At 43.5% G+C, this 21,426-nt stretch overlaps 1 protein-coding gene across 1 annotated transcript; it reads right to left on the bottom strand.

Annotated features, from left to right (window-relative positions):
- Positions 1-1,095: 1,095 nt before the first annotated feature.
- Positions 1,096-19,101, bottom strand: CA6 (carbonic anhydrase 6). The gene is made up of 7 exons (XM_064281221.1): positions 18,906-19,101; positions 16,092-16,271; positions 12,105-12,253; positions 10,695-10,787; positions 7,250-7,319; positions 4,325-4,482; positions 1,096-1,720 (listed from the first exon to the last, which is right to left on the bottom strand). The coding sequence occupies exons 1-7, from the start codon at positions 18,979-18,981 to the stop codon at positions 1,589-1,591; spliced, it is 858 nt and encodes a 285-aa protein (XP_064137291.1). The 5' UTR covers positions 18,982-19,101; the 3' UTR covers positions 1,096-1,588.
- Between the last annotated feature and the right edge of the window lie 2,325 nt (positions 19,102-21,426).

Raw genomic sequence — 21,426 nt, 5'->3', positions numbered from 1 at the left:
GCAACATGGAGCATTTTGTTTAGGAGGTAGGTATCTGGTACATCTGAGCTTCCTCCTGAGGGTAAATTGGAGTGACCCCATATTCGAAAGAGCATTTAAGATGTGGCATATGTCATACAGTTTTTTGGTGCCTGTTCAAGAATAATGTAAAATTCATAGTTACAGAAAGCAGGCAAACATAGCAAAACTTAGAACAAAGGGACTGACCGGTAGGTATAAGCTCTCTTTGGCTTCTAGGAGCTGGACATGTTTAAGAAACTTTCAACCTTTAGAAAAAGTAATTGTTGCTATTAATATTTTATATAGCATAGGATGTATATCATAGGCTACCAAAAGAATGAAAAAATTTATCTTGGAAGAAGTACAACCAGAATGCTCCTTAGAAGCAAGGATGGGGATGGCAAGACTACGCCTCACATACTTTGGACATGTTATCAGGAGGGATCAGTCCCTGGAGAAGGACATCATGCTTGGCAAAGTAGAGGGTCAGTGAAAAAGAGGAAGACCGTCAACTAGATAGACTGACATAGTGGCTGCGACAATGGGCTCGAGCATAACAACGATTATAAGGGTGGTGCAGAACCAGGCAGTTTTGTTCTGTTGTACATAGGGTCACTATGAGTCAGGACCAACTGGACGGCACCTAACAACAACAATATGATGGGAAAATTATAACTATAGGTGGTGTCATTTTTTTCCTCTATTAGTATTGTGTTGGAGGAGCAAACTGAAATAAGCGAAAACAATCTATGAACCAGGAAGGAGAGACAGGGAGAAAATCATAAATGGGCCTTTTGGGGGGCAGATTTTAAAGTTTTGAAAGACACATATAAAAGTGGGGTAATATTAAGTGGGCAATATTGATTGGAGCTGGATTCTCTTTTATTAGAGGGTATAGAAGTATCAGGAATAGCTAATAGAAATGCATTGTAACAACAATGAATTTAGAGAATGTGTGCAGTTCACCACAACTTTATGGAGAAGCAGACAAAATAAGGATGGGAAGACTGCAGAATATTTACTTTCTTGCAACCACAGAAATGAGGTGATCCAAGAACACAGTTGAAGCCTGACCCAATGGAGTAGAGGGTCCAATAGAGGCTGAACTTCTCTTGCCTACTTCTGGTAGCCTGGTATCTGAGGCTTGATACCGAAGCAAAGGTAGTAAACAATATGTGGTCTACTTAACCCCACCTTGAGGGAATGTCTAGGAGTTGGGTATCCATTTGTAATACAGACCAAGGTAAAGATGTGAGGAAACAAATTGGCACTCTTATGACAACTTCTGGGTGCTGCTGACATCTTACTTCTCCAACTGTCTCTGGCCAAGACCAGTAGATAATAAATCATAAAGTTGCCTATTCCCACACTCTTCTCTTGTCTATTCACTGGCCTCACTCACTGCGTGAACTGGGAAAATGAGTCAGCCCCCTTGGCCCCAATCCCTGTGCAAGCTGGCCTGTCTAAGCCTCCTGCTGCTCAAATGGTGCTACTTTCCTTACTATTGCTAGTAGAAGAAATGGGTTTACCCAGAGAAGGAAGGAAAGCAAGGAACCAACAAATTGCAAAAAATAAATAATACTTGATCTTACTCACAATGATTAGGAAAATACTTGAAGTTAGCTTCCACCACCCTGTTGTTCAGTGGCTGGGTCCTACGGTAGTCATTATGGAGCATCTCATTCTGGTGATCGAACAGGGAGTTTTCTAGCTTCCAAACCTGCAGGCAACATGAAGTGAATTATAAAGGAGAAGGGGCACTGCGTAATTTGAAAGTTAGCAAACCCTGATAAAGCAGTTGTGAGAAGATCTCAAGCCCAGAGGTATTATTCCAAAACTCATTCCTCCATTCATTCTTGAAATAAGTATTTGATTTTTTTCCTATGAGTATTTGGTCATTAGTAGAAGGGAGAGAAAGAAGTAAACAACAGAAATATACAAAGTGGCAAGCGTAATTTCTGTTGTTCTGAAAATGTCTTGATTTTGTCTACATTCTTGACAGGTATTTTTCCTGCATATACAGTTCTAGGCTAGCTATTGATATCTCTCAGCACTTCGAAAATATGATTCCACTGCCTTCTGGCTTTCATTGTTGCTGTGTTGAGTCAACTCTTGGTCTAATTATACTTCTTTCATGATAATCTGTCTTTTCTCTCTGGTTGATTTGTAAATTTTCTCTTTGATGTTTTGTGATTTCACTGTGATGTATTTAATTGTGGGTTCCTTTTTATTTATCCTGACTCATGGGCTTCCTGAATATATGGTTTGATGTCTTTCAATTCTTCTGGGAAGCTGTCAGATAATATATTTTTTACGTAGTAACTGCCCTATTCCGCCAGGTCTTTGAGCTTTGACTCCAGTGTTCCATGACTTGCAAGTCTATGAAAACCAAACTATAATTTCACCAGGTTCAGCAAATGGCCTCAAGTGAGAGCCAGCTGCAGTCCTGAGCTTATTTCTGAGAGTTCTCACTTTTATTTACATTATGGTCTCTGAATATTCTTTATTAATTTATGCATCTACTGATACTTCTTTTTTAAATATCCTAAAAAATCTCTGTGAAGCATGTTGTTTTTTTGTTTTTTTAAACCAGAATAACATCAGGTAACCTAGCCTGCCATACTAGCAGAATTCTATATTGTTTTTAATTTCACCTGTGAGCTCCCTTTTCATCTAAGAGCTATTTATGAAAATGTTTCCGAATTCCGAAATAAGTTGTTGTTGCTATTATTATACTTTTGGTGTTGATTTCCAGTTATTTTATAATGAGAGTGTGGCTGATGAATTTTTTTTAATTTATTTTAATTTTCTGGTAGAATGATAGTTGGCTAATTCTTTTACCTATTGCATGGATATTTATAAAGAATGGGTATGCTGTTTTGAGTATGAAATTCTAGATGTGTTAATTAAATCAAGCTTAATTGTATTGTTCCAATCATTGATATTCCTATATTTTGGGCCTCCTTATCTGACAGATTATTTGGTATGTAAATATACATGATTGTTTGAACTTCTTGGTAGAAAATAAAATATTCCTTTGTCCTATTTAACACTTTTTTACCCTGAAGTCTACATTGTTTCATACTACTATTGCCATCCTTGATCTCTGTATGTTTACATTTGTTAGATTTTGCCACACTTTTATTTTCAGTCATTGTTATTTTGTCTTACGATTGTCTCTGTAGAATGAAAGGAAAAAAAAACACCACTCTGGATTTTTTTTATCAGGGTTAAATGAAATGATGCCTAAAAACCTATTGTTATTGAGTCGATTCCGACTCATAGCGACCCAATAGAGCAGAGTAGAACTGCCCTATAGGGTTTCCAAGGAGTGGCTGGTGGATTCAAACTGCTGATCTTTTTGGTTAGCAGCCAAGCTCTTAACCACTGTGCCACTAGGACTCCAAGATGTTGCCTGGCATCTCAGTAATTACTCAGTCAGTTTTGCTCTGTGCGTGTGTATGTGTGTGTGTGTGTGTGCCTAATTTGAGAGTCTTGTCTTTTTGTATTAAAACAATTTCCTCCTTTCAAGGTAAATGCCAAGTGAGAGTAGATAGCACATGATGTTTCTTATAATCAAACATGGTGTCTACAAGAACATGTTGCACGCAGATACAATTCAGACCCCTCTAGTTGGCAACATTTTTGTGTGTGGGTGTCCTTGAATAGAGATCTTTTCTACCTCTTCCCTGGAGTAGGAAAATGAAAACTTTAGGAACAAGAAACAAATGTTTGTTTCTGAAGAACATCACCCGGAAGGAAATGTCACCTTTGCCTTGAAACCTCAGTAACATTTATGTCCCTTTTTTCAGGTCAACCAACATGTGCCAGTGCTGTGCTATGGGACAAAAGACGACTGGCATAGCTCTTCTCCTCATAGGATTACAGGCATTTTAGAAGGTAAAGAGCTAAATGTGACATTATCCTTCTTGCATGAGACCATTTAAGAAGCTAGAATGTAAGCTCCATGAGGACAGGGGTTTTGTATATCAAGGGTCTAGAATGCTGCCTGGTGACAGCAACACTCAATAAATATTTGCTTTCACTACGTAACTCTTTTCCTATGACTTAGACCAGGCTCCACTTGTGGTGCTTGCATCAACTTTTAAGTTCCTTGGATTCCTTGATGCCTCAGTTTCCCCATCCTAACACTGCCTAGCACTAGTAAGACCACCACATGGCAATATAGGTGAGGCACAAGTATCCCTGTGGATGGCAAATGCCAGAGAAGCCCCAGGTATTGATATCAGGTGAGATTTCAGAGAGCACTCTTATTAACCAGGTGGTCCAAGGGGAGACTTTGGGAAAGCAATGCCACACATACCTGTGCACTGGAGAGCCTGACGGGCTCTGCCAGCACAAACCAGAGGACGTTCTCAGTACAGGGAGGAGTGGTGAGTGAGCCCAAGTAAGTATAGTAGTCATGGAGGTTCTCGGGCAGCATGTCCTTAATGTCAAGGCCAGCCAGGGTTGTGCTTTGTCCTAACCCAGGGGACAGGAGGAAAAAGGAATGTTAGGGAGCACAGGCTCAGACTTCACCACATTTGAATCTCCTGATTTAAGCAGAACAACCTAGAAGCTGATCATTGGGAAACATTTTCCCAGTTTGCTGCTTCCCGGAAGAGATTAAGAGCAGAGACTCTGGGGATGAACCTGCCCAGACGCCTCCTCTGGCTGAGTGGCCTTGGCTGAGCTTACCTCCTTCAAGGCTGTTTCCTGGTCTCTAAAATGAGGAGAATAAATAGGATCGCTGGGAGGGCAAAGGGGAATAATATTCATAAAGTTGCTGGCATAGAACATAGGGAAATACTTATAAACATAACTGCCATCATCATCGTTATCATTAGACAAAGGATACATTTTATGATCAATAAAAGAAATAAATTATGACCCCTTGAGGCTTCTGGCTATGTACCAGAAAGTCTCAGTTTGGGGACATTTAGAGGTGAGTAGATAGAAAAGCAGAGTCAGATCCAAGCCAAGGTCCAAATGCCTGGTTCTGAGTTCTTCTTGCTATGTCCACTGGGAACCAAGCTTGGCTACAGGTGGGGTGTAGGGAGAAGATACTTCCACAGTGTGTAGGGAGAGGGCCTTCTGCAGGGTGTCTGAAGCCTCTAGAGAGTTATTGTTTTGTTCACGTCAATGGCGCTTACCTCTGAGCTCAGCAAGAGAATATCAAAGCAACATGGAATTGAGTTGGATTTTGCTGCATCTTCTCTGAACACTTTTGCACTTTTTAATGTCAAAGAGGATGTAGTTTTTTACATATACACATATAGGCTTCTTCAACCAAGGCCATGAAGTCTGCATAATACCATGAATAAGCAAAAGATTTCTAAGTTGTTTTATTATTGGAAGAATTTTAAACCTCGGCATTGAATGAGGTTATGCCAAAAAAAAAAAAAAAAAAATTTTTTTTTTTTTTATGCCAAGCAAGGACAAAATTCTGGCAAAATTGATGTTTAGAACAATAACCAGAAAAAGGCCAAGAGAACAGCTATACGGGTGGTGTGGGGTGTGGCCAGGATGAAAGCTGTGGTGTATGGTATAATGGAGGTACCTGCGAGGTCAATTAAGAGAAGAGTAGAAAAGTGGCCAATAGGGGCAACCTCACAGGCTCAGCAGAGTGGTAGGGCCAGATTAGAGTGGCATGGGGTGAGGAAGCACAACTCTTTCAAAAGAATCGGAAGAGTGGGGTGGAAGCAGGGGGTCTGGTGAGGGTCAAGAGATAGTTGTGTTTATGATTTGAGGTGGGGGATATTAGACTGATATGCTTGGGGGAATGACCCCATTGAGGAAGAATAGGAAATTAACAATACAAGAGAGAATGAATATAAAACAGGAGAAAAGGCCTGGAGAACAGCGTCAGTGCTCATGTGGAAGGAAGGGTTGGTCTTCGACAAGAGCAGGGATTTTTCATCCATTGTAACAGGAGACATGGGAGGAAGATGAATGAGTTTCTGACTGGCTGCTTCCACCTTCTCAGCAAAGTGGGAGGCAAGGTTATTAGCAATGAGGGAGGAGCTGGGGCCAGGGAGACGGGGCTTCAGGAGGGAGGAAAAAAATGTGAAATAATAATTTTGGAGAGGGGAAAGCAAATGCCGAGATTTAATATGGTAGGATTTCCAGGCAGTATTAGTATCTATTCATATTTATTTTTGTTTGTTTCAGTTGCTATGGAGTCATGGTGACCCCATAAAAGTAATACTAGTCACACGTTTTTGTGGCCTCTCTGTCCAGCAACATTCAGCTATTTGACCGCAGGTTCTGAGTACTTAAGAGTTGGTTTGGGGCTCTACCAGGTGAGTTTGTGGGTGGAAGGGTGAAGGCTTGAGAGTGTTTGTATGGAAGTGTTATATTAATGACCCCCGGAGTCTAGGCTAGGTAAGGAGAAATGAAAGGATATTAGGGGTGACTAGTAGTGAGAACATGGAGGCCCTTGAGTGGGAGGACTCAGGTCAGAGGAATTACTGGTGGTGGAGGATGAGAAGGGGCTACTGAAGTCCCTGAGCTGGGAGGCTATGAAGTGAAGACTTCAGAGCTGACGTAGTTTTTGGTGATTACAGGGTCAGGGTTGTGCCTGAGAGTGGGTGGTAGCTCTGGCAAGGTATCTGGCTCCTGGGAACAGAGGGAAGGGGAGACCACCCCCAAGTGTCTGTGGGTCTAGGCGGGATGATGAGGTGCTTTGCTTTTGAGACTTCCCAGCTTGAAGCTAAGGAGGACATCTCTCTTTAGTAACCAGAATTGACTCTAAAATAAGGTAATCATTGCCAGCTCGGGCCAGATGTGAGCGTCACTTAACTAAAGAAATCCCTAGTTAGTGGAGTCCCTGGGTGGTGTAAACGGTTAGCATGCTCAGCTGCTAACCAAAAGGTTGGAGGTTTGAATCCACCCAGAGGTGCCTCAGAAGTAAAGCCTTGGTGATCTACTTCTAAAAAATCAGCCATTGAAAACCTTATGGAGCACAGCTCTACTCTGACACATGTAGGGTTGCCATGAGCCAGAGTCAACTCAATGGCAAGTGGGTTGGTAGTGGAACTCTAGCCATTCAGAAGTTTAGTCATGGCACACTACAGCTAGAGTTTATGACAAAGAAACTGTGCAGAGACGGGTGTGCTCCCCTGGCAGGGCTTATCTGCCACCCTCCCCATCAGCTTTACCTTTTCCCTGCATCCTCCCCTGCCTTTTACTTCATTCATTCCTCCTGCTCATTCCTCTTCCCTCCTGTAACCGTGTTGGCTTCCCTTACCTGGATGCCTGATGTTCTGCAACTGGGAAATGAGCTCACTGTAATATGTGTTTTCAGTATTGTCCTGGACCTGTAGGAAAAATACACAGCAGTTAACATAAGTGAAGAGACCTCCAGCTCTGTCCCCACTGATCCAGCTGTTTTGTTTTCTAGCTGATTGGACAAAGCCTTGAAAGCAAGGAGGAGGCAGCATGCCTCAGTTATGTTGGGGGGAGACCACCTGGTTATTCTCTGGGCTCCTAAGTCTCTTCAAGAGAGACATTCCCTGAAGCTTCCAGGGAAAGGAGATTTTCAGTAACTGGTGATGCCCGTAGAGAGTAGCCAAAGTCACTGCAAAAAAAAAAAAACCCCAACGAGCTTGTTTGGTGCAGTGTTGGTCACAGTCATGTTCATTATGATGAAAGTAGCTTGATCTCATGAGCTCCCTTCTTCCTCCTCGGGACTTTGGGGAGAGGATAGCCAGATGTTCAAGGCAAAACTGCCCCAGTTCCACCCACTGCCACACCATTCCTAAATTTTTGTATGAATGTTTATTTTTAGAAAGATAGAAAAGCAGCTTTTGGTGAAAAAGGTCTATTTTCAATGGTTCTTTTCAGTCAGTAGTGTTGATTCAGCCTCAAGTTCCTCTTCTACTATGCATAAATTCAAACTTTCTTGAATTTATGACTGTCGTTTTGTTGTTTGCTTTCTATATGTCTTATGACTTTTTTGTTCTTCTATTCCAGCTTTGTTGCTTTCTTTTTTGTTAAACAAATACTTTTCATCTACGATTTAAGCATTTTCAATTATTAGTGGTTGCACAAGTGATTACAATATACAATGTAATTTATCATAATCTACGTCAAATTAATACTAACTTAATTCCAGTAAAATATAGTAACTTTGCTCCAATACAGCTTGATTTCTTCCCCCTCCTTTCTTCTATTTTTGTCATGTATATTACATCTACATATGTTATAAGGCCAACAATACAGTGTTTTAATTATGTTTTAAGCAATCTTATGTTTTTTAAAGAAAGTAAGTGGAGGAAAAAATAACTGTATTTTTTTATATTTACGATTTCCAGTACTCTTCATTTCTTTCTGTGGTTTTGAGTTACTGTCTGGTGTAATTTCCTTTCAGCAACAAAGACTTCCTTTAGTATTTCTAACAACAAATTACCTCAGTTTTTTAAAATCTGGAAATGTCTTTATTTTGCCTTCATGTTTTTTGAAGGATAGTTTAGCTGGATATAGAATTCTTGGTTGACAGGTTTTTTTCCAGCACTTTGAATGTGTTTTTCCTCTGCCTTCTGATGACTTGCTTCTGATGAGCAGTCAGCCATTAATTGCGTTGTCATTCCCCTGTACATAATGAATCCTTTTTCTCTTGCTGCTTTTAAGATTTCTGTGTCTTTGGGCTTTCAGCACTTTGACTATGTTGTATCTAAGTGCTTATCTGACTTGGAGTTTGTTGAGTTTCTTAGATCAGTAGATTAATGTTTTTCATCAAATTTAGGAATTTTTCAGCTATTATTTCTTTATTTTTTTTTCTGCTACTTTATCTCTCTCCTCTCCTGGGGCTCCCATTACATATCTATTGGCATACCCCATGAGTCTCTAAGGCTTTGTTCATTTTTCATCAGTCTTTTTTCTCTGAACTTCAGATTGGATGATTTCTTCAACCTATCCTTAAATGCAGTGATTCTTCTGCCGTCTCAAATCTTCTTTGAGCCCATCTAGTGACTTTTTCTTTCTTTCTTTTTTAATTGTACTTTCAACTCTAGAATTTCCGTCTGGTACATTTTTATAGTTTGTTTCTTTAGCAAGATTCAACCTCCCCCCTTTTTTTTTAAGTCATTGTCTTATTTTCCTTTAATTATTAGAACATAGTTTCCTTCAATTTTTTGAACATATTTATAATAGTTGTTTTGAAGACCTTGCCTACTAAATCACTCTGGGCCTACTCAGTCATTCCTATTGATTGCCTTTTTTCCTAAGTATGGCTCACACTTTCCTATTTCTTTGCATGCCCCCAGTTTTTTGTTTTTGAAAACTAGACATTTTAGATAATATGTGGTGGCAACCCTGGATCTTGATTTTTTTTTTTTTTTTTTTTGCCCTGAGGGTTTTTTGTTTGTATATTTGTTTAGTAACTCACCTGGACTTAATCTTCAAGATATGTCTCCCCAGTAGTATCCAGCCACTGATATCTCTGCTCCATTTTTACTTATTTTTATATTTTAACCTGGCTTCCTGGGGGTCACCTAGAGTCAGCATAGCTTCGTGGTGAGCCAATGATTGAGAAAGAGGTTATGCTGAAACCCCTCAACCCCTAAGACTTCCACCTTCTGCTGATGGATCTGTGTGTGGATTGAGAAACACATTCAAAGTTCAGACAGTTCTCAAGTCAGTCTCAGGTTTTACTTTCCACCAGTCCCTCCTGTAAAAACTAGATAGTTCTCTCATTTCCAGAATCTCCTCATTCAATTTCTGCCTGGTCCACCACTGACCCCAACTGGGATCACAGCCTCAGATTAACAGAGCTGCAAGTTTTCCTTGTTTGTTTTCTGAGTTTGTTTGTTGCTGACAGTGCCATGGCATGTGGGGTTCCAGTTTTCACCCCAAATCGAGTCAGCCCCTTCTGGCAATGAAGTTGCTTTTTTGTGATCAACCCTGTCCTGATAAAACTACCTTACTGACCAAGCTAGGGTGGGGACGGAAATAGCCTCAAGCAAGAAGGCCATATACTCCCATAGTTCTTATTCAAAATTCTAGTCATTTTTCACAAATGCTTCTCAATTTGTTGTTTGCCTTTGGTCATTTTCCAGAGTGCTGAAACGATTGTTTTTGACAATTTTACCAGCTTAATACTTATTTTGTGGGGATTGGATTTGTCAACCACTTCTCACCACCGTAGCCAGAAGTCCCCCCAACAGATTTTCTTAGAAATGCAGTAGTGTTTCCTTTGTCTGATCAAGTTATGGGACTTTCTCTCGCCCTTCAGACCAGGTGTGTCAAAAAAAAAAAACTAACTCATTGCCATTGAGTCAATTCTGACCCATAGCAACCCTATATGACAGAGTAGAACTGCCCCATAGGGTTTCCAAAGAACGCCTGGTGGGTTTGAACTGCAACCTTTTAGTTAGCAGCCGTAACTCTTAACCACTGCGCCACCAGGGTTTCCAGGTGTGTCCAGTCAACTCTTTTGTGATTACACCTCTTTTAAGCCCACTTCTCCCAGTCCTCCAAGGCCCCTGAGGTTAATAACACAGGAGGAACACAGTGACTGTGAACAGGGCTGGAAAGGGGGTCAATCCTCCATCAGGTCAGGATCTCCAAGAATTGTGAGCTCGGGGAAGAATGAAGAGGGTTAGGAAGGAAGACCCTTTATCTAGACTTAATGCCATGTTTGGACATAAACTGATAACTTCAAATGTAGGCACATATGCGTAGTTTTGACTTACCTCACAGAAGGCTGCTATTACAGCCAAACCATCAGGGGCATCTTTGGCTATATTGTAGCTCTTGTATTTAGAGTTGTAGTGAACAACGTGAATCTGTGGGGGCAAGAAACAGTATGTCAATGGCAATTAATATAGACTTCATGAAAGGAGAAAAAAAAAGAAAAGCACTTTTTCCAAGGCCTCAGACTGCCGCACACAACTTCTTGCCTTCATCTCCCTCCATCTGGGCTACAAACCCCATCTACCAAGACCATAAAATTCTCCAAGAATGGAAGGGGTTTGACTGGGATTCTGGGAAGATTGTAACCCGAGAGCATTTCCCTGACCCCTAACTCCTTCCCCAGCAGACAAACTGGCAGAGTCTAGAGGGATCATATGACGCCACCAGGTTCTCTGGGGTCTCTGGGGGTTAAGTAGGAATGAGTCTTTGTCCTTCTGGAGCAAAGAGCTAGGGACCAACAGCAGAAAATGTAGCTTCGCTTGTCTGAGGCCACAGCCGACTGTGGAGACACGTGGGAATTCATTTGAGGGCACTCATACTTGTCTCCTTGGTGCCAGGGTCCTGCGGGGGAGGGGAGTCTACACTATCCTTCCGAATGCGAAGAACCTAGAGGAGAATTTTGTTCCTTCTGGTCCAAAGAACAGAAACTACCAGGCCGCCCATGTTCATGGGGCAGCCACCACCCCATGGAACCTCACAGCCTGGTCTCCTGGGGCCATGGGCAGGTGGAGAAAACTAATACCTCATTTCAAGAGACACAGCAGCCAGAGAGAGACAAACCAGACATTGAGCAAGAAGATGGGAAACTCTAGTGGGGAACAAATGGGCAGGGAGGCCCCCTTCAGATTAGGGAAGAGTCCAGCTCTGAGAAAAGTCTAAGAGAAGTGTCCCCTCTCATGGGTAGAGGACTTGACCATGAGTTTCTCACTCGACTCTGAGCTCTGTGAGGGCAGGGACCACATCTCCAGCAGCCAGCTCAGCCTGGCACAGAGCAACCATCTCTTGAAGGAAGTAGCTGCTAAATGACTACAGCCTCTGTATTATCCCGAGATCTTTGTCCCATAAGGGGAGCCCCACCATGTGACTCACCCCCGCCCCCAAGGAGGCCACTGTAGACCTGCAGTCATCCTAAGGAGGAGTTCAGGCGCGAGAAGGCAGACAGAAAATCTAACAAGCAGAAGTCCAGCTGAAACCACGGAGACTGGTCCCGCCCTATGGCTTTGAGCTCCTGACTTGCTGTGAATTCCATGGGGACAGGGACCCTGCCTGTACTCCTTACACAGAGTGTTGATCAATCCAATAGTTGCTGAATAAATGAAAAATAAACTTGATCTCAGGATGACTTGACTGTCATCATTACAAAAAGTCTTTTTAGCTGTTTTAATAAGGAAAGTCGGTCTTCATGATACCTCGATCAGAAACCTCCTCCCGTCAATGGTGTGCTCGGAGCCGCTCATCTCCAAGGACCCGCCACCCCAGTGGAAGTGCATCTGCTCAGCGATGTACTCGGTGTCATCAGAGGCTGCCAAGCGCATGGTGGAAGGCAGCTTAATCTGCACTGGAAAGAGAGCAAGGGCGGGAATGGTGCAAAATGGGACGTGATTGGGTCACCTCCCACTTGCCCACTCCCAGGACAAGCCAGTACTATAGACTGGCTTAGAATGCCATGAGCAGGGCCACCAGTGGGGAGGAGGTAGCTGGCACTCAGGGCACAGGGTGAGGTCAGGACAGGTACTGGGCGATGATGATGTTGGGCTGGGATAAGCACCTCTTCTCAGCACACGTCTTCCTGCCCAACATCAGAAGGTCAGGGGCAGGACCATGGAATGGCAGGTCCCAGCCTATTAGCCTTAAAAAAAAAATGGCCAATAAGTGTAGAAACTCACAGCTCCACTCTCCATCCCTGGCAAAATTTGGAATTTATGCAAAGTGTAAGAATAATAAGTTGGGCCTTTTGTGGCTATTTTGATAAATCTTACTACCCAGAATTGTACTGTTTATAAGGCCACATTGAGAAAGCTCTCCTCTTGGTGATGTGGTTAAAACCCTCATTCCATGTAGCCTTCTAGAACTAACCCAATTTAAAAGCCAGCTCCACTTGAAGGTAATCCCTGCTGGGGTTCAACAAGTTTCTTTTATGGACAAGGAAATAGACTCAAGGGGGTGGGAAGACTGCTCTTAGTCATCAGTCAGGGGAAAAGCTGGGCCATGAAATGTGCATCTAGACGCCATCCAGAACTTTTCCCATTTCTCTGTGACATGGCTCACTTTGTCTTCCAAAGAAGAAACTGCACTCTACAGCAAGTTAGGGAATACGCTATTGGTATTAGATTCTTGGTTTTGGATTTATGCACACTGACTGTGATCATCAATGGGTGTTAGACTCTTGCTGATAGAAAAAATGGATCATTCTCCTAGCTTCCTCCTGCCTCATGCCCTACAACCAGTCACATCAGAGAAGAACTACAGACAGACAACTGTACTTGTTGGTTTCACTGACTCAGGCCCTAAGGAAATCTATATCTTTGGGAATGAGCTAGGCAAAAAGGAAAGGTGGAGAGTGACACTCAGAGAGTGACTAAGACAAATATTCATGAAATTATGGAAAGGGACAGGCAGCATCTGTCCTACTGGCAAGGTCTTTCTATTTAAAGTCATCAAAGATGGTTCATGTTATGGATTGAATTGTGTCTCCTCGAAACATGTGTTGAAATACTAGCCCCCACACCTGCAAAGAAGACCCTATTTGGAAATTGGGGTTTTCTTTTGTTATGTTAACGTGGTCATTCCAGGCCACATTAGAGTAGAGTGGGTCCTAAACGTAATCACTTTTGCTTATAAAAAGAGCAGAACAGACCAAGACACAAATGGGGGAAGAGGAAGACCGATGTTGGAGACAGATGCATCTATCAGCCCAGGAATGCCAAAGATTGCTGGGAGCTACCAGAAGTTGAAATCAACAAGGAAGGATCTATCCCTAGAGCCATGCCCTGAATTTGGACTTCTGTCCGCTAGAACTACAAGAAAATAAATTCTGTTCTTTAAAGCCACCCATGTGTGGTATTTCTGTTATAGCAGCACTAGGTAACTAAGATGGTTATAAACAAATACATTTTCTTAAAAAGCAAATATTAGGTATTTGATGTCTGTCAGATGCCCTTTTTTCCTTCCAAATTGTCTAAAGGAGTGGGAAGCTACGATTAAATTCATAACATGATATGCCATAAGGCAGGAATCTTGCCTTGAAGACTTGAACGTGCCCTCTGTTGGTGGAGTTGCTTTGTATTTAGTGCTTAGGATGTTGTTGCTGGGTGCCAACAAGTTAATTCCAACTCATACTGACCCCACGTGACAGAGTAGTACTGCCTCATAGGGTTTCCTGGGCTGTAATCTTTATTGGAACAGATTAACAGTCTTCTCCCACAGAGCCGCTGGTGGGTTCGAACCACTGACCTTTCAGTTAGCAGCCAAACGCCTGATCATTGTACCACTAGGGCTCTGTAGGATGTGGTCAGCCTCAAAATCAACAGTCATATGAAAAAAATGGAAGCACCTTTAAAAAGAGATGTGTAGAATCAGCTGTGCAGGGAGCTGATTGGGGGATTAGGGAGCTCAGGACCCAGGCCAGGGCTTCCCCAGTGAACAGTTAGCACCACATGGACAAGAATAGGGATGCTGACAATGATGTTTTCCCAAAACACAATCCTCCAGAGACAGAATTTCTCAATTCTCAAGTGACATCCACAGGTCATTGCAGGCAGCCTGGAGAAGGATAACAACTCTGAGCTTGTCACTGTGTCTTTGAAAAGGTGACACTGAGGTATTTGTCCCCAAATATCAACCTGCTGAGCCACCTTCCAGATTCTGAAAATTGACTTTCAGGAGACATTGCATCCCCCTCACGGGCAATCAATTAAGCTGACCTCTTCTCAGACCACAAAAACAACATGATCTGAGCATTTTCTGCGCTCAAGATACAACCACCAATGTGGCAAGGTCATGAAGGCCAAAAAAAGATTGAGGAACTGGCAAAGATTGGAGGAGACTTGGGAAATATGACAGCTAAATGCAGTGTGGGGACCTGGATTCAATCCTGGACCAGAAAAAGGCCACAAATGGGAAAAGTGATGAAATTCAAATAAGGCATGTGGATTAGTCAATAATGTTGTATCAATGTTAACTCTGGGGTTTGATAATAATTATACTATGGTTATAAAAAAAAAAATAGGGAATATCCCCTGAATATGGGAACTCTGTACTATTTTTGCAACTTTTCTTTTCTGCAAGTAGAAAACGATTTCAAAATGAAAGTTAAAAAAAAAAAAAGGGAAAAAAGGGCATGCCAGCCTTCCCCACAGCCTTCAAAGATCAAAACCTGCTCCGAATCCTGAGGCCCACATGGTGGCCTATTTGAGGATTTATCCTTTTATGTACCAGTCTTTTCCCTTCAAATACAATGAAGATTTTTAAGCACCTACTCTATGCCAAGTTCTGTGCCTGGTATTGTGGGAGAAAGATGAATGAGAGATTGTCTCCACTCTCAAGGAACTTAATAGATGGAGCGGCAGGTAGTTAAGTATTAAGAGAACAGTGTCGCCCGGCTACCATTACTAAACGTTTTGATTAAAGATTCTCTTGAAGAATCCTGGTCAAAAGGGGGAAAATGAAGAAGAGAATTTAACATTCTCATGAAATTTAGACTTTCTGGAGCCATGGGGGCTGAATGAACCCCTGAAACTATTGCCCTGAGATAATCTTGAAACCTGAAACCAAAAATATCCCCTGAAGTCTTCTTTAAACCAAACAATAGTTGAGCTTAATTAGTAAAGAATGTCTACCTTGAGCATTGTGTTGTTTTAAGAACTGTCTATATGGGATCAACTTGACAACAGTGACTTGAAAAATTAGATAGGAACCTTAGGGAGTAGTGATTTTATGTTAATAGGGGAAGAACAATTTGGAAAAGGAGGGTGAGAATAGTTGCACAACCTGAAGACTGTAATTAATGTCACCAGATTGTACATGTAGAAATTGCTGAATTTGTGTATGTTCTGCTGTGTATAGTCTCAACAACAACAAAAATAAAATAAAATAATTTTAAAAAAGAGAGAATGTGTGTGTTGCTTTGTCCACTGAACACAAGAGGCGCAGTGCCTTGGCCTTTTTCCACTGAACACGGGCCTTTAAGCTTTTCTGGAGTCTATGAAAATGTATTCTTGGATATTTAAATATATATATATTTGTCCCACAGCTGTTGTCAGCCTTCTTGTCTGAGGCCTTGAGCTCCAAGGCTGGGCTCTGCATCTCTGCTCCTGCTGCTCCTGGTGACCATCACCTGCCTTCCCCTCTGCCAGTGAGGGGCTACTGGGACTGGGAGCCCCTTGCCCACACCTTACCTGTGTGGCCGTTGTTGGTTATGGAGAACTTGCCCTGCTGGGCCTCGTACCCCTTCAGTTTCAGTCCCTTCAAGGTGGGGTTGTACCGCACCCTCTTCTTCTGCAGGTTGATGGGTGACTGCCTCTTCCCGCCGCAGGCGGGGTAGTAGCTTGGCCAGTGTTCCTGGTCCAGTGCCCCCTCTGAAACATGAGAGAGCAAGCAGGGCGCAGGTGAAGGGGCTGCCCAGGTTGAGCCCTCCCTGCAGGCAGGGGAGCGCCCACCAGCCACCTCACACAGGGCTGAGGCCAGGGCCTGTGGAAGGAGGCTAAACAGACTTTTAAGTGAACCCCAAGGGCCAGGGTGTTTTGGAGTACTGGTTCTGATTTCTAACTTTCATGTTGCAGCTTGCAACCACACTGGACCTGGGAGCATGGCTTAGTGCTTTGAAAGCAATGGAAGTCTAATACATAGCTTTTTTTTTCCCCCTTTGTATTATTTTTCAGCTGAAATCCTTGGGCATGGTTATTACCATGTTACTTCAGGGGCTTTTCCTCCTTTCCTCTGAATGGCACAGCTTTCCTTTCTAAGCCCGCAACAGTAACACAGCCCCCTCCAGCTCAGGCGGCAGGATCTCCCTCATGTTTTCCTGCGCCCAACCCCTTTTACAGTTTCACGGAATAGAAAAGACCACCTGGATGACAGCTATACCTATGAATTGAGGGCGACTAAGGAAGAAAAAATTTTTTTTTTTAAGGAAGTGTTAAAGAGCCCTGGTGGCGCAGTGGTTACGCGCACGTCTGCTAATCAGAAGGTCGGCAGTTTGAACCCACCAGCCATTCTCCGAGAGAAAGACGTGGCAGTCTGCTTTGTAAAAATTACAGCCTTGGGAACCCTATGGGGCAGTAGCAATGGGTTTTGGTTAAGGAAGCATTAGGTTCAAAAATGACATTGAATGACAAACTAAAAAATCTTTTCAGATTAAAAAAAAAAAAAGTTTCTCTTTATAAAGAGGTTGAGTAGTCCCAGGGGCAGGGATGGTGATGGAGGATGACTTAGCCCCTCAACAACTGTGGGCCCTGGTTTCACCTGCTTGCCTGCCATTGGGAACCCAGGTTCTCCTTCCCCACTTTAGGGAGTAGCTTTGTGGTAAGTGCACAGCTTGTTTAACAAAGGAGTTTGTGGTTGGGCCTCTCACCACTTGTTGGTTTTGCAGTCAATAGAAAAGTGGATTCTTTATTTCCCTGCTCTTCTCTTCACTATTTAATAATAAAAAACAAAACAAAGCCAGTTGTGGTCCTGTCAATTCCGATTCATGGCAAACCACACCCCACCCCCCGCCATGTGTATCAGAGTAGAACTGTGCTTCACAGGGTTTTCAGTGGGTGATATTTCAGAAGTAGATCTCCAGACCTGTCTTCTGAAGCTCCTCTGGGTGGACTCGAACTCCAGTCTTTCTGGTAGCAAGCAAGAGCATTAATTGTTTACACCACCCAGGGATTCCATCTAATAATACAAACCAGTTTTTAAACAATTTTTTTTCCAGAAGCAGGATACCAGAACCAAGGCAAGAGGCTCCAAGAGCTGCCCCTTCATAAATTAGAATGCCTTGGCCCACGCCCCTACCAATATTGGGGTGTCTCTCAAGTAATTCCTGAAGGCACTTGCAGTAGTCCCTGGGAAGTTCTCTGGGGCCTCTGGTGGTTTCCCAGGAAGCACACAGTCTCAGAGGCAAGGCTGAGCCTGGAAAGGACAAAACTGTCATTGTTTTATTCCTCTCTCTTCCTTAACCTCTGAACCACCCCAGTACAGGTGGGCCAGGTGAGTCAGAAAGCCCCAGGGTCTTTGTGTGACAGGCAGGTGTATGGAATTCCTCTGCTTGCAAACTGAATGGTTGATCTGAGTGCGCAGTCCTGCCTTCTGAAGCTGGACTTTCTGACCCTCACATCATGTCCCTGGACTTAACAGAATATAGCGTTCACCTGCGTTTATGCTTTGCCAGATGCCTGGGTCAAGGGCAGATTGTACCAAGAGCAAGCTCAACCCCGCATTTGTTCTTGCCTCTGCCAGTGGTCACAAGCCTCCTCTCCTCTTGGGCCCTCATCCCGTGTATACTCCCAGTACAGAAAAGAGGGGCAGGAGTTCTGTCAGGCGCCACATGGTTTAGTGTCCACAAACTCCACAGGCTTAGCTTTCCTGTCTTTGGGTCACATGTGATCCAGAGCCCATGCTAAATGCCAGCATTTTCTATTTCACCTTTGAAAGTTGGGTTTCAGATAGTGTGCACGTTCAATTCTCATCAGGGCCATTGCCACCAAGAGAGGGCAGCCTGGTGGCCACCTAAAGGTAGCTGGTGTTCTCATCAAGCCAAGATGTTCAGGGTGAACACTGTGTATCATAGCATTTCCAAGAAGGAAGACTGTAACCAGGCTACAGCCCCCTCTGGGAGACTACAGGACATCCTTTGTAGCAACCTCACTTTCCACTCACGCAGACCAATAAAGCAAGCGGTGTTGTAATCAGAAGCGGTGAGCGGGCTCTCGAACGGGCCAACACTGTAGGTGGGAAAGGGCTTGGAGCAAATAAACCTGCAAGTGAGGAAGGGACTGGTGATGGGGGAGAACTATTTTCTCTTTTCCTTAATCGAAACTTAAGTTCGGCTTGTTCTCCATGCCTTCCAAGACATTGAAAACATGGTGTCTGAACCCAGCATGAGCAACAGAAGAACACAAAATTATGGGTAGTCCACCTGGCCATGCTGAAAATACCAGGTGTCTCTCTCTTTCCCCAAGAAAGGGAGTTGCACTCTTTCTGTAGAGAGAAGGGTGGGGGCTTACCTGAGTAGGTCCACTCAGACCCATGCTGGGCCAGGGCACCGAGGAACAGGGACAGCAGAATTGCCAGCACCCTCATGGCATCCAGGTCAGGAATCAGGATGGAGCCCAGGGAAGCTCTTCTTTTAAAGGTTCAGAAACTGTAAATAACAATTCACCGAGTCCAGTTGGCGGATCCAGCCTTTGCTGCACCCACTGAAACAATAACAGCCTCCCCACAAGGGCCTTTCTGAGTTGGCTCCATTGGCCAGGTGCCTGGCACACTCACCTGATCTCCTCCCGAGTCATTACCACAGCCAATTAGTCCCTGGGTTTGGATATTAAAGTTCTCCACTTATGAAAACTCACTTCTGAGGCCACACAGTACAGCCTTTGTGGACCAGGTCCACGGGAGAGGGAAAATGCCCATGGCAGTGAGGAGCAGGTAGCAAGGGCTTCTCCAACAAGGGCACTTCCTGTCCCCTCGCCCCTGGCAAACGGAGCACTGGGAGCTGGTGAGGGGCATCGCAAGTGCCCTGGGAGCCCTAGCCAGATCCTGCTTGGTATTTTCTGCCTGTCTCAGTAGGGACACCAGCCAGCCCTCTAGACTTCTGCTGACCACAGCCAGTTGCTGTTGTTGTTAGTTACCAACGAGTCAGCTCTGACTCATGGCGACCCCATGTCTGCAGAGTAGAATTGTGCTCCATAGGGTTTACAAGGCCGTGACCTTTTGGGAGCAGATTGCCAGTCTTTTCTTCCAAGGCACTTCTAGATGGGTTTGAACTGCCAACCTTTTGGCTAGTAGTCAAGTGCTTAACTCTTTGCAACACCCAGGATTCCTAACCACAACCAGACACCCGGGGAAATGGCCAGGGCTCCATGTTCTCCATTTCTGGCATGAAATGGAGGACCCCATCTGGAGGCAGTCATGTGCTTATCTTCATCCAGAGTTGGTGGTTGACTCTGAGCCCAAGCATACAGCTCATGAGCCACATCCCAGCACATGCCTCAGGGCCATCCCAGCAAGTGTGGGTGTCCGTGTTTCTCCACAGGAGGTATTCCTTCCGACAGCTGCAGTGCCCTCAGTCCCACCCAAACCAACCAAACATGTCTGATCAATGGGTTGCCTAATCTGTGTGTGTCCACTTGGGTAAACAGTCCTTGAAATTTACTGAGGGGGAAACTTTGGAGTTTATGCCTGCTGACAGACAGGTGTTCCCCATGACCTTCATAGAGGGCAAAGAAGACAGAGGGCAGGCGGAGTTCCCACAGGGCACCTGCAGCCCAGGGCAGATACAGAGGCGTGTCCTGTTCAGGCAGAATTAAGCCTCTCCCAGGCCTCCTGCAGCTCATTGCTCACTTTCCCAGGAGTCAGAGGGGTGATGGAAAGGCAAGAGGGCACTGGCAGCATGTTTTCCAACAAGGACACTGAAGGTGAATACAGGAGCTCCTGGATATTTCAAAAGGGCTCCCTGTTGTCATTTAAATAGGGAATATCAGTTGCTGCAAAGATCCGTCTGAAACCACAATGCTCAGCAGCTAAAAGAAATCTCAAAGGAAGCAAAGCATGCTTTAGAGCAAGCGTTCTGAAGCCACACTGCCAGGGTTCAGGCCCAGCTCTGCCACTTACCGGCTGTGTGACCTTGGGCAAGTTATTTAACTTCTCTGCACCTTGGTTTTCCCATCTAGAGGTCAATGATAATACCTTCCTCTTGGAATTCAACAGTAAATCTGCCTGCAGCACTGGGAGCCGTGCCTGGCAAATGACATGTGTCAGCCATAATTATCTATTCAGTCCCTCATTTTATGGGAAAAAGAAGTGACTTACCATTGTAATCCAGAAAGTTAGTAAAGAAACATGAGATAAAAACCAAGGAATCGGAATCTCCAACTCATGGAACTCTCCCTCTTTTTTTTTTTTTTTTTGGTAATCATCTAAATGTCTCTGAAACTTAAAATATTTTGATGCAAGTTTAAACTTACAGAAAATTTCCTATTTAATTCCAAGAATTTCCATTAATCCCTTTACCTAGATTCTCTAATTGTTAACATTTTGCCCTATTTGCTTTATCATTTTGTGTATATATGTGGATTTCTTTTTTAATAATTTATTTTCTTTTTTGTCATTGAAAATATGTACAGAAAAACACACCCATTAAGAAATTTCTACATGTACAATTCCGTGACATTGATTATATCCTTCAAGTTGTACAACAATTCTCACCCTCCCTTTCCAAATTATTCCTCCCCCCTTAACATAAACTCACTGCCTCCTAAGCTTCCTATCTAACCTTTTCTGGTGCTTTTTCATCAGTTTGATCCCCTACATATAGACAGTCCTTTAAAAGAGCACAATGTTCATGGTAGACAGTCTTCACTAATTAAGCTCATCTTTTTTTTTTTTTAATATTTGGTTTGGAAACCCTGATGGTGTAGTGGTTAGCTGCTAACAAAAAGGTCGGCAGTTTGAACCTACCAGGTGCTCCTTGGAAACTCTGTGCAGCAGTTCTGTTCTGTCCTATAGAGTCGCTATGAGTTGAAATCG

Source organism: Loxodonta africana, chromosome 3, assembly GCF_030014295.1.
Source record: "Loxodonta africana isolate mLoxAfr1 chromosome 3, mLoxAfr1.hap2, whole genome shotgun sequence".
Classification (NCBI taxonomy): domain Eukaryota; kingdom Metazoa; phylum Chordata; class Mammalia; order Proboscidea; family Elephantidae; genus Loxodonta; species Loxodonta africana.
The sequence above is the reverse complement of the archived record's forward strand: the minus strand, read 5'-3'. Positions and strand labels throughout refer to the sequence as shown.

Excerpts from the sequence above, each read along its gene's own strand:
- CA6 (XM_064281221.1), bottom strand. The coding sequence starts at position 18,981 with ATGAGGGTGCTGGCAATTCTGCTGTCCCTGTTCCTCGGTGCCCTGGCC. Across the intron at positions 12,254-16,091 it reads AACCAACAACGGCCACACAG|TGCAGATTAAGCTGCCTTCC; the intron begins GTAAGGTGTGGG and ends CTCTCTTTCCAG. Across the intron at positions 10,788-12,104 it reads GGAGGAGGTTTCTGATCGAG|ATTCACGTTGTTCACTACAA; the intron begins GTATCATGAAGA and ends TTGCCCCCACAG.